At 48.6% G+C, this 27,161-nt stretch overlaps 2 protein-coding genes and 1 non-coding gene across 4 annotated transcripts; 2 read left to right on the forward strand and 1 right to left on the reverse strand.

Annotated features, from left to right (window-relative positions):
* Positions 1-1,540: 1,540 nt before the first annotated feature.
* dgat1b (diacylglycerol O-acyltransferase 1b) lies at positions 1,541-19,331 on the forward strand. Of its 2 annotated transcripts, XM_086155368.1 has the most exons (19): positions 1,541-1,940; positions 2,578-2,665; positions 3,932-3,972; positions 5,235-5,320; positions 7,216-7,268; positions 7,570-7,675; positions 9,085-9,213; positions 10,104-10,172; positions 10,276-10,379; positions 11,565-11,603; positions 11,722-11,763; positions 11,866-11,910; positions 12,196-12,308; positions 13,769-13,834; positions 14,012-14,099; positions 14,178-14,240; positions 14,579-14,679; positions 16,994-17,159; positions 19,181-19,331. In XM_086155368.1, exons 1-18 carry the CDS (start codon positions 1,708-1,710, stop codon positions 17,157-17,159), a joined length of 1,632 nt encoding a protein of 543 aa, XP_086011494.1. In that variant the 5' UTR covers positions 1,541-1,707; the 3' UTR covers positions 19,181-19,331. The 2 variants fall into 2 exon arrangements, with proteins under 2 accessions (XP_086011494.1, XP_086011495.1); XM_086155369.1 differs by lacking the exons at positions 16,994-17,159; positions 19,181-19,331 and having other exon boundaries at positions 14,579-15,328.
* On the reverse strand, positions 15,271-15,343 carry trnak-uuu (transfer RNA lysine (anticodon UUU)). Its single transcript has one exon. It is a non-coding gene; the product is annotated as a tRNA-Lys (tRNA).
* On the forward strand, positions 17,074-27,037 carry gpr20 (G protein-coupled receptor 20). Its single transcript, XM_086155371.1, has 7 exons — positions 17,074-17,159; positions 22,240-22,501; positions 23,991-24,257; positions 24,333-24,577; positions 25,337-25,421; positions 25,756-25,881; positions 25,959-27,037. Exons 2-7 carry the CDS (start codon positions 22,259-22,261, stop codon positions 26,154-26,156), a joined length of 1,164 nt encoding a protein of 387 aa, XP_086011497.1. The 5' UTR covers positions 17,074-17,159; positions 22,240-22,258; the 3' UTR covers positions 26,157-27,037.
* Positions 27,038-27,161: the final 124 nt, after the last annotated feature.

Below are 27,161 nucleotides of genomic sequence, written 5' to 3' on the forward strand. Positions count from 1 at the left end.
GGTCATCGGAATTCTCAACTGTCTGATGATCCCGTCAAAACATTTTGTTTTTGTTTTTTTTTTTCTTCTCTCAAGCAGAGAGGGTTCACGATTTTTCTTTTTTTTTTTTTTTTTTTTTGGGGGGGATATAATTCACTTTTCTCATGCAATGTCACGTTCAATTCAGTGTGTGTGCGTGTAATAGCATAGACACTCCCACGTAAAGCTTAAAATAATTTATAAAATATTCAACAGCTTTTGCGCTGGAAGCATAAAGTCTGTATCACCCATACTTTCAACACAGAGTATTGTTTATTATTTTTATAATCATAACAGTGGCTGCCTTGCATACTCATGGATGCCTCCGTGTGATATTGCATTTTTCTAACCACTAAAATTGGGTTTATTCACAGTAGTAAAAGTACATGAATCATTTACCAGGGAGGGAAGTTGTACATCTACTCGCTATGTAGTAATACCTACCAGAAGTACACACCCAGTTTTTGCAATACCCGTTGCACACCGGTTGGATCAGTACTACACCAGCGTGTACTTTTAAAGTCGAACTCTGATATAGTAAATGCAGAAAATACAGCAAAGGACCAAATAATTTGATTGCATTCAACTTTATTGTCATTACAAGCGTACAAGCACAGGGTGACCAAATGCAGCGTAGCATCTCACCAGCTGTGTGAAAAAACTGCAGGTGCAGATATGAGAGTTAAATGAACAGGAAGTATAAAGTATGTTATGTCAATAATTTACACGTGAATTACAGGTGGGGTGATAAGAACATATTATACGCATGGATATGTGCATTAAAAGGAGTAGACCAGGGGTCAGCAACCTGCGGCTCCCTGTGACTTTTGAAAATAATGAAGTATTTAATTGAAATGTATTTTATTTTAGTTCATTCATTTTTATATGTCATTTTATATTTGAAGATGATGGCAATCTTGTAACATCCAAATAAATTGTGTAATTTTTTTTTTTTTGCTGTTAGCGTCAGTAAAAAGGATGACAAGCACACAGAGAGAGAGGAAGACATTTTTGGTTTGCTGCCGGTGGATAATTTAAGTTTGACTTTTTTTCATAAATACAAGACAGACTCTTTTTTTCGGAGTTCAAAATATTTTGTCGCATGCAGAAATGTAATTTTGTTTTCTCTGCATTGATACAAAAACATGCAACACATATTTTTTTGATACATAATTTAAAAAAAAAAAAGTTACATGCCATGTTGATTCAGTATAATTTCAAAAGGGTTGTTTTCTTTACTGTGGGGAAGCGGCTCCAAAAGGCCCTTTGAGTGATAAAGATTGATGACCTCTGGACTAGACAGGCAGTAGAAAAGTACAGATAAGTTAGCTGCACACAAATAAACTTAAATTTTATAAAAGTTTGATACATTAAAAAGCAATGCTGTTACTTTTAGTGTACTTTCCAGTTCTGCGAGGCAGCGTCACACCTGGGCTAGGGGTCAGAGGTCACGGCGGGGCGTCACGTGACCGCCCCTCTTCACCTGACGGTTACTGCGCGAGCGCGTTCCAGCCAATAGGGAAGTGGGCGGCCGTCCGAGCTCGCGCCACACACCCGGATGCGGCGGACGTGGAGTTGAGCGGCTAGCTCGGTTCGGACGTTTGTAGTTTTTATTTTCAGAAGTTTGTAGTTCTTTTGGGTTGTTTTTCTTTTTTTCATAAAGAAGTGTGCGTGTTTCATTGACCCGCTATGGGCGTTTCGGAGGCGGGCGGGGGTTTCACCCGCAGGCGAAGGGCCACCGTGACGGCGGGGAGACGGGCGTCCCAGCGGTCCACCGACGGGAGGCAAGCCCCGCTGCTGCTGCCGCCGCCGCCACCGCCGGTGGTGGTGCCGCCGTCCCGCGTCCCCGAACTGGCGCCGGAAGGAACCAGAACCAGGGGCGAGAAGAAGAAGCGCAACCATGATACGGCAGAAAGACTGAGGTGAGTTAGCGAGCAGTTTTAGCTAGTTTACGAAGTTATTTGATAACTTTCCCCTTTTACATTGACGTCGAATTAGCTTTTGTGAGCCGCTTTCGCTAGTTTGACTCAGAATTAACAGATTAAAGGTCACTTTTATCCCCCAGGGAGGCGGTGAGGATGGGGGTTCTGCCCCACCTCCATGTCGGAAGCTACAAACTTTACCGTCCTTGAATGGCGGGCTGGGACTTCCGTTCAAGAACTGGAGTAAACTTTTAAAACGCACACAAAAAAAAACAAATTAAATTCAAATTGATTACAAGCAGATTTGCCCAATCGCACCTAAGAACTTGTAGTAATTCCCTCTAGTATGTGAAATGCCACTGATTCCTTCGGGGTTTGTATCGCGAAGTGAACCGTGATGCTGGGATTTCCCGCAGAGGTGAGAGGGACGTGAAGTGCACACTGAAAAAAAAACCTGCAGGGGTTGCAGGTCCCAGATTTCAAGTTAAAGATCTCTTAAAAACCCTTTTGAACCATCTAGTATCTATCTAAGTATCCCAGTGCATGTCTCCCCGCAGCGCATTGACGTTTGTGATGTTCTAGAAGAGCTGGATTCAGATGGACTGATCCAGATGTTCCCTGGTTTTCATGTCTGCAGCTGCCACCAGACGCAGGAGTCCCTGCTGAGCTCAGCCAGCGGTTTCAACAACTACAGGGGGATCCTAAACTGGTGTGTGGTGATGCTGGTGAGACCACACACACACACACACACAAGCTATTGGCAAGTGATACATTTTTGAGGGCTTCAGCGATGCTATCGACAGCTTGGATCACGGGACAGAAGTTCTGGAGGGTGGAAGTGCAGGAAAAAAAAGAGTGGTACTTGTGTTTCTCCGTCCAGAACTTCTGGAAAACGGCCCCGCTGGCTTTTGACATCCGCCTGCAGCTTTGTGGGGGTAAATACACGTCCTTGAAAAGTCCAAAGTGCAGCCAAGTCATCCCACGTACTGCAGAATAAAATGTACTCTGCTCCACCAGCTGTTTTTTACACACACACACACACACACACACACACACACACACACGCACACCCTTGACCCTGCAGTTCAGAACCAAGAGGTCTTTTACGCAGGTTTATTGTAAGCAGACCGGTGGGTTTGACCAGCTATACCTTCATAATGGAACCCAGCCGGCGTCCATGACCTCCCTCCTCCCCGATCAATCAGACTCTCTTTAAGGAGGGAGATGGTTTCTGACCACCGCGTGTCCAGAGATCCCATCATCTCGGATGAGGACTGCGTTCAGTGTGTCCTCCGAGGAGATAGCTTGGCCTGAATGGATGTTCTGGTTACGTGTTGCGGCTCCTCCTGGGTCTGGTTTTCCTGTTTTTCCCCGGGAGAGGAGCGCGGAAGAAGCGGCGTGTGAAAAATTCCCCCAGTGGTTTCAGTTAGCGCTCGTTCCTGCAGTTCTCGGAGCGTGAATTATCTTAAGACACACTCGCGCACGATTCCATTTTAGGTTGTGATTTAAAATCCTCGGCGTCGCGTTTCGGAGGAGACGGCGGAATCTGGGCGAAGGGGAGCGGGATGAGGATGAGGCTGGAGGAGCCTCCTTCCTCACGCTAATCCAGGCTTTGAACACAGATCGCTGTGTTCATCGCAAGAGCACCCCCGCCTCACCACCCCTCCGTTCCCGCTAAACTTCTGTCCCGTCCCTGGGCGCGCAGCCTTTGTGTCGGGTAATGAGATATTACAATCCATTTAGAAATAGGCAGAGTGAGGAGGAGAGATAAAAAATAAAAACGACGGGAGGAGGTGGCGGGATGAACGTATCTGGGGGAGGAAAGAGACGGAGAAGAGCAGTACAGAGAGGTAAAAGAGAGGGAACGCCTTTTATCCAATTTACCAACCAAGACGTGACAAAGGGAGTGAGAAGGGAGATATAAAGAGACGACGGGGTTTTGTTTCTGCAAGGGAAACTCTGGTTTCTAATTTTATTTTCTGCCCTCGCAGGTGCTGAGCAACGCCCGCCTCTTCCTGGAAAACCTCTTGAGGTAGGCAGGTTCTCCACCCTCCCGCCCTTCCTCCTCTGAGGATTGCGAAACTCCCCCGTTCGGACGTGTCAGGGCAGAAGAGACGGCCCGTGCGGTTGTTCCGGTCGCCCTGGTAACGCCGGCTGCATGGATTATGGGTTGGACCGGATGCGATCTGTCCAAAGTTGGCGCCGGTTCCTTCTGGCAGAGTCCAGGCGGCACAGAGAGTCGGTGCAGGGCCTGGTGTGACTGCGCCGAGCGTGATTCTACTTAAATATCTTTCAATCCGGAGATGAACACATCCATCCAGATTGATTTGAACCCTGAATGCATGAGCAACAACTCCAAATCCACTCCGGTGCCCCGCAACAGACCTCACCAAGATGGCCGACTGAACAACACATCGCCCGCTGGATGGGAAGTTCGGATGTGGTCATAACGCTCCACAGGAATTTTTTTTTTCCTTTCACGTCCTGCTTCTAGAACCACGTCAACGCTAAGCAAACATCTTTCCGGCGTTCCTCTGCTGGGACTAGTGCAACGTCACGGCTGGCATGGACAGATCCTCAGGGAACGTCTCAGATAATGTCAAAAAGTCTGTCTGTCTCAGCAGCTGGATGGAAGGACCATGTTACTATGGAGATTGTTTTTGTGTGTCTACGTGTGTGTGTGTGTGTGTGTGTCCCCGCTTCTATCATGAGTCTCTTTGCACCCACAAGATGAAACACAATTGATAATGAATACATTTATCTTGATTAATCTAGATTAAACCGTTTAATCGCTTGACAGCCCTAGTTTTAATTTTCAATGCAGGAGGTTTTCCGTGTTATTAAGGCAGGACTCCGTGGCTGTGTGTCAAATACACTTCAGCTTTGAGAAGATAATTCAGGAGATTATATCCAAATATGGATCATCATCATCCAAATCCAGGCCGGCACGGTGGTGCAGAGCTTCCAGCTCGCACGTCACAGCCAGAAGGTCCCTGGTTGGATTCCCACAGGAGGACTTTCTGCATGGGCTCTCCATGGGATAGTCCAGGACAAGCTATCATGAGATACCCATCTTAGAAGTTAGCAAGATGTCACCTCTTTCAAAGAACGGGACCACCAGCAAGCAGAAGATGGAAACTAATTCAAGTGTCTCTCACTCAGGCGCTTTCCCCGACGCCCCTGAGGATGTCACTCCTCAGTTTATCCATATATCTATTATTATTTCATGTCGTGTCGCTGTTTTTTTTTTCTTTTTCCTCATAGCTGTCTCCTCTGCCCCCCCCATTGCTCCAGGTACGGGATCCTGGTGGACCCCATCCAGGTGGTGTCCCTGTTCCTGAAGGACCCCTACAGCTGGCCGGCGCTGTGCTTGATCATCGGTGGGTACACCGAGCTCCACCTCACCGTGTGAACACATTTACAAGCGAAAGAAGTGACGCCTTTCAGGGGACACACACAACACACACATGCATGCGCGGTCATGGGGCTCGTGTTTGCTGCGCCGCGGCGTCTCCAGAGACGCGAGTCACCTGGCCTACATACCGAGGCGCTGCGGAGGAAGACGCGCCGCAGCCCTTCTCCCCGAGCCGCGAAGGCTCAACTTTGTTTTTTTTTTTTTTCCCCGATACACGTAAGTAGCCCCTCGGCGCGGGGGGTCGCCATGGAAACGGCGCCCGAAACAGCCCGATGTGTCATCTTCTACCCGGCGCAGCAGTTCAGAGGCGCCTTGTTAGTTGTTGTTTTGTTTTTTGTTTTTTTTTCTTCTCCTGGTCAGAGCGTCTTCGATCTCCGGCTGCGTCCTTTTAGGTGCCGAGCGGAGCGGGGGACCAAAATCACTCTTCGCCCGCCGTAATTGGCCGCCCGGTGTGGCGGCGAGCGTTGTCATGGCTACCACAAATTTCGCCTCCGCTCGAAATATCAACCCTTAGACTGCTGTCAAGTTCACCAAGGGGAAGCCCCCCCCACACACACACCAAATTGAGATACGCTAAGATGGGACGCCCCCTCTAACCAATCAGAGCACCTCGTTGCCTTGTGTCAGATCTCTTCAGTGTGTGTGTGTGTGTGTGTGTGTGGGGAGGGGGGGGTCAACAAAGCAATAACTGACAACTTTTGCCTGAAGGAAAATCAGAAAAAAAAAATTGCTGTGAGAAAGTGGCGAAACAGAGGAGGGAGGTGTGTGTGTGTGTGTGTGTGTGTTTAAAGGAGGCTGGTGAAAGAGCACGAAAGCACGGAGGAGGGGCCGGGGGGGGTCAGTGCAGGAGAGATGAATGAGCTGATGTAAGCTGCTGCATCGATGGAGGATAAGGGTGGGGGGGTGAAGAAGAAGGGATGGAAGGATGGATGGACGGAGGTAAATAAACACACAGATGACGACGATGGGCGAGAGTAGAACAGTTCACCCCTCCGGGGCGTTCGCCTGTTCTCACTGCGGCAGCAGAGACACACACACACACACACACGTCAACATAAAATAAATAAGGCTGTATTTTTAGCCGTGTGAGAGTCCCTTCCAGGGAACAGCAGGCTCAGCGGCTGGTGAGAGGGTGAACGCACCCGTCCGCAGGGCCCTGCAGCTCCAGAGGATTCTTCTAGAAGGTTTCTCAAAAGCCACCCAATTAACAGCCTCGTGTAGAACAAACCAGGGGATTGAGGAGAGTCACCTCTTCCTGAAGTGGCAGGAACAGTGTCTTATCCTGGGATGTTTCCAGCTGCGCAGACGCTCTACATCGCGGCCGCCACCACAATTTAAAACTTCCAGAACAGGGCGGCTCCAGCTGACCCTTGACCCTGAGTGCTTGATAAAAGGGATTGATGATGGATGAGTGAATTTGGTCCAGCGAGGAAGTGGAACACACTGCTCTTGGTTTCTGTTTGGGCTAACAGATGCTTGGTGTGAGGTCCACCAGTGGGATGGAAGTTGGAGATGCTCAAAAGGTGCTGGGAAATGTAGCCCCCCCAAAAAACTACAAATATGTCCTCTCACACGTGTCACATGTATGGAAAGGCACTCTGGGAGTTGTAGTTCATCAGCGTGCACCACTGCCTCTTCTGATTGGCCGACACCAGAGCTGTTGAGGCCGCCGCTCAGGATCCGTCCCCGGGGAGATCCACGGGGCCGCTCGGCGAGGTGACGGACGCCCAACAGCTGATTGGTGGCCTGCAGGAACCCACCGAGGCAGGGGGCGGGGGAACGTCTAAGGAGATAACCATCACGGTGAAGAGCCAGGCTTTCTCACGGAGGAGATCTAAGCTCTTCTCTGTTTCTCCACAGTGTCCAATGTCTTCATCCTGGTGTCCCTCTACACCGAGAGGCAGCTGTCGAGGGTGAGTACGGCTGGAGCCACGCGTTCCTCCTCGAGATGCCGTTTTTTTTTTTTTTTTTTTTTTTTTGGAGCTGAAGTCCGCAGGGGGGAGGGGGGGATTATTTTTCTAAAACGGTCTCCTTAAAACCAACACCACCCCTCTCCTCCTCCAGACACCAGCGCCGTGTCGCATCTGCACAATTTTTGAAATGAGAAATTAGTCTCACCATCTGCATGGAGGCCATGTTCGGTCATGCTCCGCCCGTTTACCCTCCACCCCCGCCGCCATGTTGAAACAGACCCGTTTCCTCTCCTCCCTCCAGGGCGCGTTCACTGAACGCGCGGGATTTCTCGTCCACTGTGCCAACACGGCGACCATGTTGACGTTCCCCGCTGCCGTGGTGCTCTTCGTGCCCTCCGTGACCCCGGGTGAGCGCTCCGACGCCGGGGGTCGTCGTCACGACGACAGAGAGGACGTTTTTACCTTTGTCCTTGCGAGAAAGACGCGTGGAGGCGAGCGGAGGGGTTGAAGGTGGGAGCGGAGAAGGTCGGTGTGCAGAGAAAGGTCGTCAAGAGGTCACCTAGGCTCCGCCCGTCTCCACGAGGTGTTCAAGGACGACAGGAAGTGGAAGTCGCTCCGTAAAACTCCACGTCTTCAGCGGGTCACAGGGTGGATGGAGGCGAGGGGCAATGTAGGGTCTCCAGCATGTGTCTGGGAACCTGGAGAACCCTGAGGAGAACATGGAGCCTCAGAACAGAAAGAGAATCCAACCAGGGACCGCAAGGATCTTAATTCACCATTCTATTCCAGAAGATCCCTTTACTGTCCCACAGCTCCAAACATCTAGAGAGCTGCCCCCCCCCCCCCCCCTCCTCACCTTGTCCATCTCCCACCGCCTCTGCCCTCGTCTGCTCGCTCCTCGGGAGGCGAGGTGCGAAGGAGTCGGTCCATCTGTCCGTCCGTCCTCCCCCCTCGAGCACCGGAAGGGCGATGGAGGAACAGCAGGTGTGTGTGTGTGTGTGTGTGTGTGTGTGTGTGTGTGTTACCAAGCGCAGCATATGCAATCTAGAATTTAATCATGAAGCAGGAAATTCAACATCTTTCTTCTCAAAACTTTTTCAAAGTTCTCCATTGCCTCCGCTCGTACGTCATCTCACCCTGTACGTTTTGTTCAGGAAAAGATCGGAAGTGCTGAAGGCATTAAGAACCAAGAAGTCGAGATGTTTCGTATAGAAAACCATCTCGGGGGCCCCCTAGTGGCCACAGCGGGAACTACAAGTAAATGCCTCAATAATAATCTGATTAGATAGCAGGCCTCTCAAAAATAAAGTATGAGCCGCTTAAAGTTCCCCGTTCAGGAAATTCAAACACATATAACTTTCAGATCCTTTTATCAGAAGTTGTAATACTTTGTGGAGGAATGTGTGCAAGCACACCGGAGAAAAAGTGCCAGAGACGGAGGGCGAGAGCGGCCTTGTTGTTTGGTTTGGAGACACTGGGGAGGCAGAAATGAAGTTGTGGAGGTTCTTGGGTCACACTGAGATGGTGAAGATCTGGAGTTGCCAGGCAGAAGGTCCAAGAAGACCAGAAAGGAGTCTCCATGTTCTCCTCCCGGTTCTCTATGAGGACCCTACATTGCCAAACGTATGAATGAGAGGGTGAATGGTTGGAGGCCCCCGTTTGTGTCCCTGTGATTGGTCCAGAGGGAATTTCACCCGTCACCCAATCACAGCCGGGATAGGCTGTGATTGAGTACCACCTTCAAACTCATCGGTCACGGCCATTTTTTTTTTTTTCTCCTCTTAAAAACTTCTTGGTCTTCCTCTCTCCCCGTCAGTGGGCGGCGCCTTCGTGCTGGGCGCCTACACCATCCTGCTCCTGAAGCTCCACTCCTACAAGGACGTCAACCTGTGGTGCCGGGAGCTGAGCACCGCCAAGGTCAAGAGGCTGTCAAGGTCGCTGTCCTGTGAGTAACGATCGCATCCGAAGCGCTGGACGGAGGCGTTCCTGGCTCGGTCCGGAGGCGCCTCCTGGGTTTGCTCGCGCTGCTACAGTGACATCTACTGGCGGGGTTGTGTTACTGCAACCAGTCTCAACCTGCAGCCGCTTGGATTCTGTGAATAGAAAAATACATACAACAGAACTTTGACTTACAAGGCTTGGGAGTTTTCTCAGGTCCGAGCCTTTCCTCAGGGGATTTTTTCGCTTCTTGATCTGAGTTAGGATCAGTGGGACGCGCCGCCCGCCGCCAGGTAGCCAAGAGAAAATCATGGATAAACACAAGCGAGGGGTGCGTGTCGTGGATTCGTCCATGAAGAGATCGAGAAGTTGTTGTCAGTGAGATACGGCGATGGAGGGCGTCGTCCGTGAGAAGGCAGGAGACGTTTACGGGGATTTGGCGCAGAGGACGGCGGGAACTTCGAAGGACGAGGGGTCGGAAGGGTCGCCTGAAGTTTAGATATAAAGTGTAGCAAAGTTAGCAACACATTGCAGGATTAAGGGTGGAGCCAGTAAGTTCATAACTTAAATGGACAGAATTTCTAGGCGCGGCCACGAGGAGTTCAAATATCCTGGGGTCGATCTCAGCGGACTCTGTACCGGTCCGTCCTGGTGAAGAGGGAGTTGAGCCAAAAGGCGAAGCTCTCGATTTACCGCTCGATCTACGTTCCCGGCCTCGCCTGTGGTCACGAGCTGTGGGTAGTGACCCAGAGATTTCTTTGCATTTTTCTTGCATGCATGATTTCTAATCGGATCATAGGAGCAAGCTGAGTATCAAGCTCCGTCCCAGAACGATGTTCCTGTATACGTTGTTCATTTCGATGTTGTGAATAAACCCCCTCCTCCACTTCCCCACAGGCCCGACGCCTCAGAGTGCCAAAGGAGGCCACCCGAAGGTGTGTTACCCCGGCAACCTCACCCTTAAAGGTACCCGTGTGTTATTTGTGAGGCATCACCTCCACCCGTCCACCCTGTCCATCCATCCCGTCACCTCTCATGTGTTCATCCCCCCCGCCCTCGTCGACCGCAGACCTGTACTACTTCGTCCTGGCGCCGACTCTGTGCTACGAGCTCAACTTCCCCCGGTCGCCCGCCATCCGCATGGGCTTCCTGCTGAGGAGGCTCTTCGAGATGGTGAGGTTCTTCTGCGGGTGCCGTCGGTGCCGGAGTTCTCCAGCGTCATAATCGCATTTCACACATCTGGGATCCGCTGACACGGTGGCACCGAACCAGTGTAGTGGAATTAGTTGAATCGTTTATCTCCGAAGACGCGCGACTCGTGGTAAGTGAGGGAGGAGCTTCAGTCAAGTTGAACGACACCAGTCAATTCTTTTACAGACGGTCTATGAATGCGTTGTTAGAACAGAACCCCCGCCTGATGTATCGAAGGGGTTGCAACAAACTACAGATGTTCCTCTGAACAGCTGGATCACGGGACGGTCAGGAACTGGGAGGACGTCAACAATGTAGCACATGGGAGTCCTCCAGGATGGTTTTGGATAAACTGGGTTTGTAGGTCAAAGGTGTAGGTAGGTGGCCAGGATCCTCCTGCTCAGGAGATAGCAGCCGCTTCAGGACAGAAAAGTTCAGCTTGAGTTTGGTTCCAGGAAGTAGCCTCCTGCAGGGGAACCTTTTAGCTTAGCATCCCCACAGACAGGGAGGAACCGTGGTTGGGAGCGGTGTGATGCACACCTTCAGGTCCGCACTCCCAAACAAACCACAGAAGAAGAAGAGGAGGGCATGGACAACATGGAGGAGGACGCTGCCATGGTGTTCATGGAATGAGAACCATGGACCATCAGATGGTCAATTGCTTCGCTGTGTGAAACCCCGTTAGCCGTTAGCTAACTCCGCACTATTCTGGTCCCAAATGTAGATGTTCCCCTGCGAGCTCTGGAAACCCCGCATGCCAGAAGAGCTTGGATCCCCTCAGCACTCTGTTTCTCACTGCTTCTGTCCATTTTGTCCCAAGAAAACATCTGAGGAGAGACCAGGAGAGCTTTCATAAATGGTGCTCTGCAGTACGCAAGAAGTTTCTACCAGTCGCCCGCATCAGGTGACGTCCTTTGGAACCTTACAAAGACCCTGCTTCGGCAGAGGAGCGCCAAGAACTGACCTCGTTGCTGAGAAGGTTCTAGGACTTACAAACGGTTCCTCCAGTGCGAAAGCAGATAAAGCAGGAACATAGCTGCACCTTCATGGCTTCTGTAGGACCATCAGCCTCCCCTTCGGGTTTCTTATAGCAGTGATTCTGACAGGAGGTTCATGTTGGACCCAAACCAGCCGTTCATTTCTGTGTCACTTCTTCTCCATCTCCAGCTCTTCTTCGTCCAGATGTTGGTCGCTCTCACTCAACAGGTGAGAATAACCCGGTGACCTTTACCTGCGAGAACACGTGTGTGTGAGTGTGTGTGTAACACCAACACAATACGCTTGTCTGAAAATGAATTTCTTCTCCAATCTCCTTTGCTATCAGTGGATGATCCCCATCATTCAAAGCTCCATGAAGCCTCTGGAGGTGAGGAGGAGGAAGAAAAACACGCCGGCGTGCATATTACAAATGGCGCCGACTGATTCGATTAGTTTGGGTGATTGATGGCCGTGTCCTCCTCTTCTGTAGGACATGGACCTGTCCAGGATGACGGAGAGGCTCCTGAGATTGGCTGTGAGTGAAGACACTTCCTGTTTCCTGCGAGCCTCTGGGGGGGGGGGGGGTTACCATGGCAACGCGTTAAACCTCAGGGTTTCCGATGTGAAACGGTCGGCCCGCCTTAAAGCCTCCTCGCGGTCCGCGAAAGCGACAAATAAACTAAAACTACAATCCAGTCAAGGGAAACTACAAAAATGGAGGGTTTGAAATGCAAGAGGCGAAGGGGGTCAGATGGGTAAAAGAACCCCCCGGAAGTCCTGGAAGGGGGTCTCAGTCTGATGTGTGGCTCTTCTGGTCCAGGTTCCAAACCACCTGCTGTGGCTGATGTTCTTCTACTGGTTCTTCCACTCTTCCTTGAACTTCAGCGCCGAGCTGCTGCGCTTCGGAGACCGAGAGTTCTACAAGGACTGGTGGTAAATACCTCTGTGTGTGTGTGTGTGTGTGTGTGTGTGTGTGACGCCCTGAACCGATGAATGAACGTTTCAACTTCTTGCTACCAGGATGGATCATCTGTGTTTTGCTTCTTTTCAAAGTCAAAGTAAAAGTCAGCTTTATTGTCACATTCTCCACATGTAGGAAAGGAGAAGACCGTTCTCACAATCCCAATATAATAATTAAACTACTGTATTTTCCGCACTATAAGACGTACCTAAAAGCCTTCAATTTTCTCAAAAACCGACAGTGCACCTTATAAACGGATGCGCCTTATATATGGATCAATATTGGTTAATTATGGCTACCGTAGTCGGGGGGCGTCGCAGAAGTAGTAACGGTAAAAACAGTAAAAGGGGGAATTCCAGTCCCACACCACTTGTGTGGGAAAAAAAAAAGACAAAATGGCACTTTTCAAGAGACACGTGCACGACGCAGAGTTCAAACTCAAGGCGATCAGTCACGCGATAGAACACGGGAATAGAGCAGCGGCGAGAGAATGCAACATTAACGAATCGACGGTACAGAAGTGGAGGAAACGACAAGATGACCCGCGCCGAGTAAAGAAGACTAGACAGTTTCCGAAGAAACAAAGTGAGACAGATACAGTTGGAGGACAAACTGGAACTTGTGTGTTGTTGAACAGAGAGCGGCAAGCAGAAGCATCCCTAAAGTCACTATTCCAATGGAGGCAACAGCGCTAGCTAGCGACATGAACCTCAATGAATTTAGAGGCGCTCCTTCTTGGTTCTTTAGTTTTATGAAAAGCTTTGAACTAACAAATGGAGATGGAAAAACATTGTTTTCAACGAATGCGGCGCAAATCCCGGTAAGAGCTACCGATACGTATGGTACCGTACTGTGAATGCACTAACTTGTTTTGGGAGTGAACAGAGTTGTTTGAACGTTGGTTTGTATTCTGTGAATTAAGTTTGACTGACTGACTTATCTGAACATTTTTTTGACATTCCCTTTCGCACAGCTTCATCTAGTGGATACATAACACAACCCCAGCCACTACAGTAGTTTCCATTCTATGTGCCTTATAATGCAGTGCACCCTATATATGAAAACAGATGTAAAACAGGCCATTCATTGAAGGTGCGCCTTATAATCCAATGCGTCTTATAGTGCGGAAAAGACATTATAAACTTTAAGGTCTAAAGTGCACGCAGGTACAAGCTGCTTTTGAGATGGAAAGATGACAGACATTTGGCGGCACGAATACTAAAGTGCATAAATATGTGTCATTTAAAGTTTTGTTTTCATTTGTTTTTTTGTAAAGTTTAGTGCAAAAGGTCAGTCAGTAATACCATAATGGTATATGGTACCATAGCAGCATGATGTTTTTTTCTGACTGAACATGATGACTGAACGAATGAGTTGAGGCTCCGATGGAAGACTCCCCTCCTCTCTCCTCACTCACGACTCCTTCTTTCAGGAACTCGGAGACGGTGACGTACTTCTGGCAGAACTGGAACATCCCCGTCCACAAGTGGTGTCTGCGGTGAGTGGCCGGCGAGGCGTTCAGGGTTCCGGCCGCGGCGTGGAAAAGCCAAACATGTCTCGGTGACTGTGGGCGAACGTACAGAGTATTTCAAAGTATCATCGGGTTATGGAAGTACTCAAGGTGTGTCGGTGATGCGTGGACTTCATGAAGTACTTTGTCCTCTCTTTCCTTCAGGCATTTTTACAAGCCGCTGCTGCGGCGGGGCTTCAGTAAGCTGGTCAGCCAATCAGCTGTCTTCCTGTTGTCCGCGTTCTTCCACGAGGTAGTGAACGTTCCGAAGGCCCCGCCCCCTTCCGGCGCCGTTCACTCGTTCACCAGGCTCTCCCTTTCTCCTCCTCAGTACCTGGTCAGCATCCCCCTCCGGATGTTCAGGCTGTGGGCCTTCTTGGGAATGATGGCTCAGGTAAGACTCGGCGTTGGCGGTTACCGTGGCGACCGATTTTACGGAAAGGGAGTTTTTTCCTCGCCGCCGCCGCCGACCTCCTCGTAGCGTCAGATAGGAAGTAGCGGTCAGACTCTGGCGCTGGTGAAAACGTGGCATTTATAACGAAGGTCGGGGCAGAGTGTGTGAAAGTGTGTGTGTGTAGCATAGTTTGATTTGTCAGCGTTCTCCCCCCCGCCATGATTGTAGTTTTCCCGCACAGGAAGTGCAGCTGAAAACTACAAAATTTCAACCCAGTCTCTCCCTGGTCTTTTTCTTTATTCATTTCATTTATTCTTTTTTTTCATTTACTCCATCAGCTTCCATTAGCCTGGCTCGTCGGCCGTTTCCTGCACGGTAACTATGGCAACGCCGCTGTCTGGATCTCGCTCATCATCGGCCAGCCGTTCGCCGTCCTGATGTACGTCCATGACTACTATGTCCTGCATTACAGACAAGAGGCCAACTGAGACACACGCACACAAAGAAACACACACACACACACAAACACACACACACACATACACACATACACACCTAGCATTCAGCAGGGTTAGCTATTGATATGATAATGTAAAAAGGTTTTCATTTTGAGAACTGCTGCTGCTCCTCAAACATCTACTCCATGTCCAAAAGTCCAGAAGATCCGTCCCTCTGGACCGCACCTCTTGTCCGTTACCGATTTGAGGAGGTTCTGATCAGGAGCTCCGGCTGGAAGGTTCCAGCTGACGGTCACGATGAACACTTAGGATTTATCATGAACAAACAAGGGTACGTCCGAAGAACCTCCGCATCTGAACATTTGGAATTCAGCTACTCCAACTAGACAGGCAGCTCCAGTGCAGTGACATTAAGAGACCGGGAGTTAGAAGGAAACCCCGGTTTGGTCGACTGCATCCAATCATTATGGAGGACCCATGAACAGCAGGCAGCTACCGGTTCAGGATCTTCCTGAGGAACACTGAGCAATGTCCGCTTCCAAGAAGATCACCCAACCTCAGAAAAGAGCTACCGCCCGAACAGGGACTTGAACCCTGGACCCTCAGATTAAAAGTCTGATGCTCTACCGACTGAGCTATCCGGGCTCTTGCTACTGTCTTGACAACCTGCGATTACGTTCTTAAGCAAACAGGTTCAAAGGTTCATTCATATTCAGGGGGTCTTGGTAAACAAGTCCGCTCTGTTTACAGAGGGCTGGTCGCATACGTCCCATACGAGCCTTTTGTCTCCACGGTTGTTGAGCGATACATCCACGAGAGGACAACGGCAGCGGCAGAGTTCACTCCAGGGTTTGTTTTTAGACAACAAAGATGGCGCCTTTAAAATCATGGAGAATTCTTCTCCCTTGTTCTACCACTTGCCTTCATAGCACAACCCTGCCTCCATGCAACTTCCCGCGGCTTTGCTCCGTTTGCTCACAAACTCCACGGGAGCGTACAGGAAGACACAGGAAGGGAAAGTAGAAGACGGCCAGCAAGCTCCGCCCCTTTTTGCGTATTTAACGTCGAGCATGAATGCGCCTTTAGAGCGGGGATGAATCCGGACGTCAGCTGACCCCCCATTAAAGTGAATTCTTTTGCCGAAATGAAAATGCAGCTGTCCTTTGAGGACCATCCAATGCAAAGGTACTCACACTTCCTTCATATAGATTTATATATAATTTCTATAATAGTTATATAACCCCCCCATGAGAACCTCATTGCCAGTGTCTCCAAGCTGGTGTGTATTGAGCCCCTGTTAGCCTCCTGTTAGCCTCCTCCGCTAACTTAATGACCTTTAAGCTACAGGCGGAGGTGCGCCCTCTGCTGGACACACTTGGCATTGCACTATTTGTCTCAATGGCAGGCCAGTATGGGGGGTGTGTCCTCAGGTGACCTCCACCTTCGGGGTCTCAGCTGGTCGGCTACGAGGCTCCCGGAGTCAAAAAGACACGCAGAATGTTTTTTTAAATAAAGTCCGTATGGAACAAGACGAGCGGATTATGCTGTTACCGTATCGGCTACGATGAGAACCCCCGAATGTCTTGTCTTGTTTCCCTGTTTTCCTCCGTCGCACTGATTCAAACCCAGAAGGTCTCACCCGCCGAGTGACGGTTTCGGTTCAAACCGGAGGAAACGGGAAGAGCAGCTGCGTTTAAACCTGTGTCTGAAAATAAACATGTTTTTTTACAACTGACAAGACACGCAGATTTCAGTTTTCATTCATTCTCTCTCCACACCGCTTGTCCTGCAGTCACGGAGGCTGCAGCCCATCTCAGCTGTCACTGGGAAAGCGGCAGGTTCTCCCTGGAGCGGTCCATCGCTGGGCCACATAAAGGACATGTAACATGTAACGAGAATCGGGAGTTTGCCGTGTCAGTTTGACCTCCAGGGGTCGTAAAGGCGGGTCTTATTCCGTGTCCCTGCACCACAACCCCCCACTAGAGGGCGCTGTTGTGCCCGACAGCGTGAGCCGCTACCGGACCCTGTGTGTGTGTGACCCTAAAACCGGTGTGTGTGTGTCGCCTCGTGCTCGCGGATCCTGCGTCCCATCACGCTGACACTCGATTAAACACCCAGTAATACCACGGTCCGTTGCCAAGGCAACCTGTCGGAGCACCTGCTCACCTGGGTCTCCCGCCGTCGGTTTCCTTGTTTCCCTGTGAACACATGAATCGCTTCATCCAGGTGGAACACGGCAGGTGCCACACACACACACACCCGGACCTTAACACCTCTTATTTTTGTCCGTTTTAGAAGGAGAGATGTTCCTGTCCAGGCGCCGCTTGGCAGAACACTTCCTGGGTTTGGTCGACCCGTGACTCCAGGTGGTTTCCAGAGGGACGAGCACCAATCGCAGGTCCACCAACAGCCTCGCTTCTTGCAGCTGCCGACAGGAGGCCAGAGGAGCCGCCATCGATAGGCAAGTCTCTAAAGCACGTGTCAAACTCAAGGTCTTAAACGTCTTAAAAGGTCTGGTTGACTTAAAATATACTGCTCAAAACAATAAAGGGAACACTTGAACAACACAATGTAACTCCAAGTCAATCACACTTCTGTGAAATCATAGTGTCCACTCAGGAAGCAACACAGATTCATTTGACTTGTTTTAAGGACATTACATCAAAGTTGGATTAGCCTGGAGTGTGTTTTTACACTTTAATTTTGAGTGTGATTCCTAATCCAGACCTCCATGGGTTGATACAATTGATTTCCATTGATCATTTTTGTGTGATTTTGTTGTCAGCACATTCAACTGTGTAAAGACCAAAGTATTTCATAAGAATATTTCATTCATTTAGATCTAGGATGTGTTTTTTAAGTGTTCCCTTTATTTTTTTGAGCAGTGTATATAAGTCAAACGCGTGCATTGACCATAAACTACATTTCCCACGGTTCATGCCGACCATGTTACCCGCAAAGTGACGGCATCCTGCCATTAGATCGCAGTGCGTCCACAGTAATGAGATTTTCAACTAGCAGAACTGAGAAATACAAATGATCCCTCAGTGTCCAGGAAGGGCAAAGTTGATGCAGATGGAAGGATGTTTCAAGAAAGATGAGGAGGAAAAACGGTATGTCTCTTGTGTTATGAGGCTGCATCGGTTTCCAAAAAATACAATCTACGTGTGCATTTTAACACCAATCTTGGAGCTAAGTATGCTAAAGCTAGCCTTCCAAAAAAAGAACAACGTCTAAGAATTAAAAGCAAGCTACTATGTGTTCATGAAAGCTGCATCCAAAAACACTGCAGCAGTGAAAGCTAGCTTTATTGTGGCTGAAGAAATCGCCCTATCATCGGTGTTATGTTTTTATAAAAATGTATTCATAAAATTCTTAGCAGCTCACAATTGCTGGTTGTACTTATTCTACCCCTCTCGATTGTGTCAAAAAAGTTTTGAAAAAAAGTTAATGTCATAACCAGTGTTTGATATTTTTCTTTATTCACTTGGGTAGTTTGATCATTGATTGATGGAGTAATGTGGGTTTTCTACCTGACAATTTAAAAGGATTTATATTGTAACAGAGCAACAAGCAACATCCATGCAAATGCATATATAACATTAAATTCAAGAGTTATTTAACAATAAGGAGTAGTTACACTTATTTGATGTTAGGTTAGATTTAGTTACATTTATACACATAAATATACACAGGGAGAGCGTTCAGCCTCTCATTCAAATGTCAAATAGGTTCCTCAGGTGCTTCAGAGGCTCAAACTAAAGACCGAGTTGTTGCGGTGGGACGGCAGCAGCGGCTCCACCCCCGTCTGTCTGCAGTGGGAGGATAGAAAGGCTTAAGATATGCAGAAACCCTGTCGTCCCCATCCATCATTGACTGTTCTCGACATAAACACAGATTTCCAGTTTCCCTCTCAGGGCTCGTCCTTTCAGTTAGTATCGACCTCCGCCAACCTTCAGTTTGCATCGACCTTTGCTTTGCGTTAACCTCTGCTAGCCTTCGGTTACCATCCATGCATCCACTGTGTCTGCCTTTTGACACGTCCCTTCCATTAGCATCAACCGCCACCGATTTTCGGATAGCGTCAGCCTTTGGTTAGCGTCGACCTCTGCCAACCTTCTGTTAGCATCAATCATTGGTTAGCGTCAACATCTGCTATCCCTCGGTTAGCATCAATCTTTGGTTAGCGTCAGCCTCTGCTAGCCTTCGGTTAGCATCAATTCATCCACTGCGTCTGCCTTTTGACCCTTCAGTTAGCATTCGTTTATTTTCTATTTGCCATTGCTATTGTCACTCTATTTATATTGTCATTCAGTTCACCCTTCTGTCGTCCATTCTTATCCCAGATGTTGTTGCAGTTATTGTCCTCCCTGCTGTCTATTTATGCGTGGATGTCTTGCTATCTTCTGTCTTATCTTATCTTGTGCAAAGTTTGTGATGTGGCGTTTGTTTTCGTATTGAGCGCGTTGTTGTTCATTCCAGGTCACGTGACCTTCCCGCGCTCACCTGCGGGGAAAGAACGCCAAAACGTGGACGAGCCGTCACTTCTCTATATTTGCCTTCTGTCCAATTTCCCCTCCACCCTCCCCCTCCTCCTCCTCCTCCTCCTCCTCCTCCTCCCCCGTGATCTATGGCTCTCCCCTCTGACATCCGTTATTCCGGATCTTTCCGAGGAACGCCGTCAGGCCCGTGAGTGATGGCGGTCCACGGGACAGGAAACCAGGAAGGGGGGCTGGGGGGGGACACGTCAACCCATCTCATTCGGTGAGACAGATGGAGCGTAGAGGACAGGCGTGTTCGTCACACACACACACACACACACACACACACACACATACGCAGATGTACAGATGAGGGGTAGTTAGCGTTCAGGTGAATGTTCAGTGATCAGTTGTTATTTTGGATGATTTTCTGCAACGTCACGTCTGACAGCAGGTTAGAGATGATTTTTTTTTTTTTTTTTTTTTTTTTTTTTTGAAAATGATAATCCACGAATGGGCCGGTGAAATGCCCAGTGAAAACTAGTCTCACTTGATTTGACTTTTAAAAGCAACGGAGGGATGAAATCTATAGCTGTGGTTGATGTTGAATATAAAAAGCTATATAAGGTCCTGCAGAGGAGATAGTGAAGAGAAGCTAGCCAAGCTCCCCAAACCTCTCCAGTTCACTGTAAAACGCAGAAAGTCCTGTCTCGTATAGCAGCTAATGATGCTTTGGAGGACCCGTGCACGCGCCTGTGTGCATTTGTGTGTGTGTGTGTGCATATAGTGTACATGGGCATACATGTGTTTGGCAGAGCAGAATGTAAACACATCCTAAGACTTCCTGTGTGAAGACTAAACTGAGGGGGAGAGGGTGAAATGGGGGGAGGAGGGAGATGGAGGGATGAGAGGATGTTTCTCCTCGGTGACAGAGCGGAGAAGAAGCCGAGGGACTTCAGGGAGCGTCTTGGAGATGGAGCTCAGGAGCATCCGCTGAAGCAGGGGTCGCAAGGTAGCTGAAAACCAAAGCATTGTTTTTTTTTGGGGGGGGGAGTGGGTGGGGGGTGGGGGTACCGGGTCTGGGTGGACCAGAAGGAACCCGAGGGACCACCGGCTCCAGCAGAAAAGATCCATCTGACCAGAAGCTTCTCCAGAGGTGAGGTTAGCATGTTTCATCATCATTAAAGAAAACCAGAGAATCGTCTGCAAACAAACAAACTAACAAGAGTTAGCTTAGTTAATATGCATCTGATAGTGGACAGTATGAGAGCTTCACTTAACTGTCTCACACACACACACACACACACACACACACACACATCTTTGTTGTTGGAGGAGGTGTGGCCTCTATAGTGCGGGTGATGCTTTGGTTACACAACAGCGGCGCGGCATCCAACCGTAGCGATGGCGGCTACAGATGCTAATCCAAATGTCGGATTATAATCTGATTATCCGCCAACGTTAACGACGTTATCACGCGGTTACACCGAGATGCATCACTCCTGTTCAGATTAAGATTAGCTCACTCATAATCCCTCTGAGTTGTATAGATTTGTTCGGGTTTTTTTGAGCTGTTAGCATACCATGAAAAGCAAAATGTTAGCGAATGCGAGTTCATAGCTAATTGTAGCTTATCGCGTCACTTCTTGTTTGAGTCGTCCCGCTATCAGTCGGGGCCAAACCAGGGTGAAAGAAGCTGGAAGTAGTTACCTCCTTTCCTCCTTACTCCCCTCCTTTCCTTTACTTTCCTTTCTTTTCCTAAGGCAATGCTACATGCTAACTTGATAGCATCCCTAGCATGTGTGCTCCTCAGGGTCCACACCGTTACAGTGGATCCTCACATTCATTAGCTCTCAGCGAACCCTTTACAAACCTCCCTGCACGTATGCTTTACTAGTGATGTTTGCTTCAGAAACATCGTTACAGGCAGTTGTTGCCCTTCTTTCTGGTTGAAAATGGTTTTAGAAACCGCCATGGCTCCCGTCGATCAAGTCCCAAAACCATATTGTCGTCCCAATCTAGCGACGTAATTTGCAGGACTTTTGCCTCAAGTCGTTTGAGCTAGAGACAAGTCTATTTATCTTATAAAACGAATTTTAGTTTAATTTTTCGATTTTTTTTATTCATCTCTGCCTAGAATATGGCTATTTCATTGTGGAAAAAAAAATTAAATACTAAAAAAAAAAAAAAAAAAAAAAAATGCTAAAGAACGTAAGATTCGTGAGAACCGGATTACAAAAAAAAAAATCAGCAAAGCAACCAGGGCTCAAGAATCGAACCGCGAAGTAGCGATGGTCCAGATTTATCAGATCTGTCTCGACATGGCGTTTGATTGACAGGGTGAACCCGGGGTCTCGGCCAATGGCAGCCAGGAAAAGGAGAGTGGATGAATGAATGAATGAATGAATGAATGAATGATGCTTTGCTTTTCTTGGGGTGAATGAAGGACAGCATAGCTGACCTCCTGCTGAGCTGCTGGAGGACGCCAGGGGTCGACCTCCCGAATGCCATCGGAAATACAGATTCCATGTGACCCGTGGGAAGAATTCACTGCATACTGGACACACACACACACACACACACACACACACACACACACATACACACAGCCAGAACTGATTTATGGATTTTCAAAATAATCACGGAAATGGCCTTAAATCACGCAGCATCTTTTTTCCAGCTGGTGATGTCACCAGGCGCCATCCAGCCAAAATAAAATTGACTGTGTGTATGTGTGTGTGTGTGTGTGTGTGAGGGGGGGGGTGCAGGTATGCGCCAAACGTCCATGTTTTTTTTAAATCTGGGGATGAAAGAAAGCCCGGATCCCCTCCATCCCTCCCTCCTTCTATCCATCCAAATAAATACAGTTTCTATTCATAGATCATCTAAATAAACTCAAATCAATGCAGCCATGCCAACAGCAACAGTGTGTGTGCGTGTGTGTGTGTGTGTGTTTGTGTTTGTGTTTGTGTGTGTGTGTGAGGAAAATGTCTAATATGGATTTTTATGAAAAACAAATTTTAAAAAGTGCTTTAAACACAGTGTGGTTTTGTCCGACAGCCCCTTGACCTCCACCTCCATGACGTCCACCTCCATGACGTCCACCTCCATGATGTCCACCTCCATGACGTCCACCATGGTTGTCCCCAGCAGCTCTCCGTCCCTGCTCCTCTTCAACTCGTCCTCGTCTCCCCGCCCCGGTAACGGCAGCAGGAGGGGCCGCGAGCAGCTGCACCGGCTGGCCCACCTGGACGAGGACCTCTACCAGGACTTCTACAGCCTGTGGATCTCGCTGATGGTCCTCAACTCGCTCATCTTCCTGGTGGGACACCAGAGGCGTTCAGGGACGCCTGGTTCATCTCACGTCTCTGTCCTCTCCTATCTCCTAACCACTCCTTTCCTTTCCTTTCCTTTCCTTTCCTTTCCTTTCCTTTCCTTTCCTTTCCTTTCCTTTCCTTTCCTATCCTTTCTTTTTCTATCATACTCTCCTCCTTTCCTTTCCTCCTTTCCTTTCCTCCTTTCTTTCCTTTCCTTTCCTTTCCTTTCCTTTCCTTTCCTTTCCTTTCCTTTCCTTTCCTTTCCTATCCTTTCTTTTTCTATCATACTCTCCTCCTTTCCTTTCCTCCTTTCTTTCCTTTCCTTTCCTTTCATTTCCTTTCTTTTCCTTTCCTTTCCTCCTTTTCTTTCCTCCTTTTCTTTCCTATCCTTTCCTTTCCTTTCCTTTCCTTTCCTTTCCTTTCCTATCCTTTCTTTTTCTATCATACTCTCCTCCTTTCCTTTCCTCCTTTCCTTTCCTCCTTTCTTTCCTTTCCTTTCCTTTCCTTTCCTTTCCTTTCCTTTCCTTTCCTTTCCTTTCCTTTCCTTTCCTATCCTTTCTTTTTTTATCATACTCTCCTCCTTTCCTTTCCTCCTTTCCTTTCCTCCTTTCTTTCCTTTCCTTTCCTTTCCTTTCCTTTCCTATCCTTTCTTTTTTTATCATACTCTCCTCCTTTCCTTTCCTCCTTTCTTTCCTTTCCTTTCCTTTCATTTCCTTTCCTTTCCTTTCCTTTCCTTTCCTTTCCTTTCCTTTCCTTTCCTTTCTTTTTCTATCATACTCTCCTCCTTTCCTTTCCTCCTTTCTTTCCTTTCCTTTCCTTTCCTTTCCTTTCATTTCCTTTCCTTTCCTTTCCTCCCTTTCTTTCCTCCTTTCCTATCCTTTCTTTTCCTATCCTACTTTCCTTTCCTTTCCTTTCCTTTCCTTTCCTTTCCTTTCCTTTCCTTTCCTTTCCTTTCCTTTCCTTCCCTTTCCTTTCCTTCCCTTTCCTTCCTTTTCCTATCCTACTCTCCTCCTTTCCTTTCCTTTCCTTTCCTTTCCTTTCCTTTCCTTTCCTTTCCTTTCCTTTTTCTATCATACTCTCCTCCTTTCCTTTCCTCCTTTCTTTCCTTTCCTTTCCTTTCCTTTCCTTTCCTTTCCTTTCCTTTCCTTTCCTTTCCTTTCCTTTCCTTTCTTTTCCTTTCCTCCTTTCTTTCCTATCCTTTCTTTTCCTATCGTACTCTCCTCCTTTCCTTTCCTTTCCTTTCCTTTCCTTTCCTTTCCTTTCCTTTCCTTTCCTTTCCTTTCCTTTCCTCCCTTTCTTTCCTCCTTTTCTTTCCTATCCTTTCTTTTTCTATCCTACTTTCCTTTCCTTTCCTTCCCTTTCCTTCCTTTTCCTATCCTACTCTCCCCCTTTCCTTTCCTTTCCTTTCCTTTCCTTTCCTTTCCTTTCCTTTCCTTTCCTTTCCTTTCCTTCCCTTTCCTTTCCTTTCCTTTCCTTTCCTTTCCTCCCCTCCAGGTCGGTACTGTCCTGAACACGGTAGCTCTGTACGTGTTCTGCTTCCGGACGCGTCGCCGCAGCACGTCACTGACGTACACCATCAACCTGGCGGTGACGGACCTGCTGGTAAACCTGTCTCTGCCCACGCGGGTGCTGCTCTACTCCAGCCGAGGAACCTGCCTCACCTGCATCTACCTGCACATCTTCAGCTACTTCGTCAACATGTACTGCAGCATCCTCTTCCTCACCTGCATCTGCGTCGACCGCTATCTCGCCATCGTGCAGGTGTGTGCGTGTGCACGTGTGTGTGTTTACACCTGTGCGTGTGTGATGTCATTTCCCCCTCCCGTCGCCTCGCAGGTGGAGGCGTCCCGTCGTTGGCGCAGCTCCAACGTGGCGCGATGCGTTTGTGTGTCGGTGTGGCTCTTCGCCACCGTGGTCACCTACTCCTTCCTGTCCACGGCGCTGCAGCACGCCGGCTGCTGCCTCTCCAAGCTGCTCTTCCTCACCGTCACAGAGTTCTTCCTGCCTCTCATCATCATCGTGGCCTTCACGCTGCGCATCATGTGGGCCCTCACCGACCGCCGGCTGATGCGGCAAAGCAGGTGATTCGTTCATTCGTTCATTCGTCGGTTCGGTCTTCACCTGGAAGCAGAAACGGTAAACAAATACCTTCTCCTTCTCCTTCGGCCTTTCCCTTTAGGGGTCGCCACAGCGAAAATGGGACACAAATATAGTCAATTCTATTCATCCACTAGTACATTATCTGCAGCACTTCTACCTTCTTCCCTGTCATGGGGGAGGAGGCGGGGTTCAGCCCCGACCGATCACAGGGGCAGTTCCATCCATTCCTTCATTTATTCACTCACTCATTCATCATCTAGACTGGGGGATTCATTATCGGGGGGGCATTGGGGGAGCTAATGTGTGTATATATACATTAAAAATATAAACGTGCATACAACTGCTGCTCCTCATACAGCTGCTAATGATAGTGGTTTTCAGTGATCACCCTGATCTGAAGTCATTTTAAAGGCCAAATCATTGTTTCTGGTGGTTGCTGAAGCCCCAACCAGTTAACCCCTTGCTACCCCTTGCTAGTCTTCTTCCTCCCGTGGACCTCCCGTGGACCTCCTGTGGACCTCCTTTGGGACTCCAGTGGGCTCTCAAATGGCGCCAACCCCCCACTGCTGCTTTTGTTTTCATATGGCCAATTAGTTTCAAAGCACCGCAACAACGGGTTGGGTCTGTGGGAGCGCGGAGAACGAGGTGTTAGGTGACATGGAGGAGTTAGGAGGTGACAAGGAGGAGACATGGAGGCGACAGGGAGAAGCCAGAGAGGTGACGGGTCCATGTCTCCACAGGGAGAGGAGGATGAGGGCCGTTCAGCTGCTGAGCACCGTCCTGATCATCTTCACTGTCTGTTTCACGCCCTTCCATGTCAGACAGGTATGTACACACACACACACACACACACACACACACATCATTCGTCTTCTTTGGAACCATCTTTTTATTCAAACCTTCTTTTTTGAGTTAGCTTATTGTTAGCATTAGATAAGTCTTCAGAGGGACATCCGAGGGGGCCTGATCTTCTCCAGTGTTTCGCCAGCTGTCAGCCTTTGTTATTTATTTTATGAATATTAACGCTAGCGTGTAGCTGTTAGCTTTCCTAACTCTCAGCCTTGCTCTGTCTTTGTACCCCGACCCCATCACACGATAAAACAGCAAATTGCTACCTTTCTAAGCAGCGCGCTAGCAGACTAACCCCCCCGTGCTGCAGGTGGTGGTGTATTTCTACCCCGACATGCCGCACCACGCCATCGTCTACCACCTGACCGTCACGCTGAGCAGCCTGAACAGCTGCATGGATCCGGTCGTCTACTGCTTCGTCACCAACAACTTCCAGGTAACACCCGTCTTCCCGCACCCTCCGTCACGGCCGCGCCTGGCGTTCCCTCACGGCTCGGTCCTCCCACCCTCCAGGCCACTATGAGGAGCATCTTCCGCCGTGCAGAGCCAGAGCAGAGCAGCGGCGACGCAGTCAGCATGCAGCGCAGCTCCAAGGGCTCGGGGGCGGCGGCGGAAGGTGGCGCCCCCGAAGGCGTCATCGTGATGACCCGCATCCCGGCCTCGGTGCAGAGGGTGAGGAAGGACAACCTGAGGAAGAATCACACTTTGTGAAAACTCAGGGTTGTAATCACGGCTGCAGTGACTGGACGCTGAAACTCCTGCACCGCCACAGGACACGTCATCGGGGAATTTTAAGGGATTATATCCAGAAACTGTCGGGAAAGAGAGAATTGCCTGTCAATAAATCACATCAGGATCTGCAGGTTTGGTCTGGACTCGTTTGAATAAACAGGAGCACGACCAGAACTTACATCCTGGTTCCGATCAAAAATAAGGCTCACAGGAACATTTATTTCCCGTCATGTTAACATCCACACCTGAAAAAGTAAGTACCTGCAGTTTTTGCTGATGTTCCTTGGAATCCAAAGGTGTTGGGTGCAGCTACCAACACTGAGCAGCAGAAGGCAGCATTGCACAGCCCGGAGGATCTGCAGAGACCGGCGGGAAACACACATCGTGTACCGTGTGTGCGTGTGCGTGTGGGCGCGCACGGTGTCTTGCGCTGTGAATGTGTTCAGTCATCATGATGCATCATCGTCCTTTGCCAATGTGACCGAACAAAAAAAAAATCTCGACCATATATATATATATATCTAAATGTGTTTAAATATTTACATTTATTTGTAATTTTTCGACTATCATAACTATTTTAGAGTACAGAATTTTTGGAAATACACACCAGTGTGATGGCTATTGTTCATGTTCATTGAACTTTGTGTTTGTTTGTGGAGCTTGAGGAAAAATAATTTTAAAAAGGAAAATTATACATGATAAATGTCTTTTAATTCAAAATTTAATTTGGTTTGGGAGGAAGTAAACCTACATTTATTTCATTTTTTATTTCGAGACATTCATTCTAGACATTCAGCGATTTGATCTAACCGCAAATATGGTCAATTATAAAAGGTTAATTGTAAACCCACCACAACTATGAATGAATTTGTATTTCATTTTGTCCTAAAACATAAAATACATTATTATTATTATTATTATTATCGATGTTGTTATTCCCAAAACACAAAATACATTGTTATTATTATTACTATTATGTATAGG

The sequence above is a fragment of the Fistularia commersonii genome, chromosome 11 (genome assembly GCF_037954325.1).
Source record: "Fistularia commersonii isolate RoL2024-O1a breed Wild chromosome 11, RoL_Fcom_v1.0, whole genome shotgun sequence".
Taxonomy (NCBI): domain Eukaryota; kingdom Metazoa; phylum Chordata; class Actinopteri; order Syngnathiformes; family Fistulariidae; genus Fistularia; species Fistularia commersonii.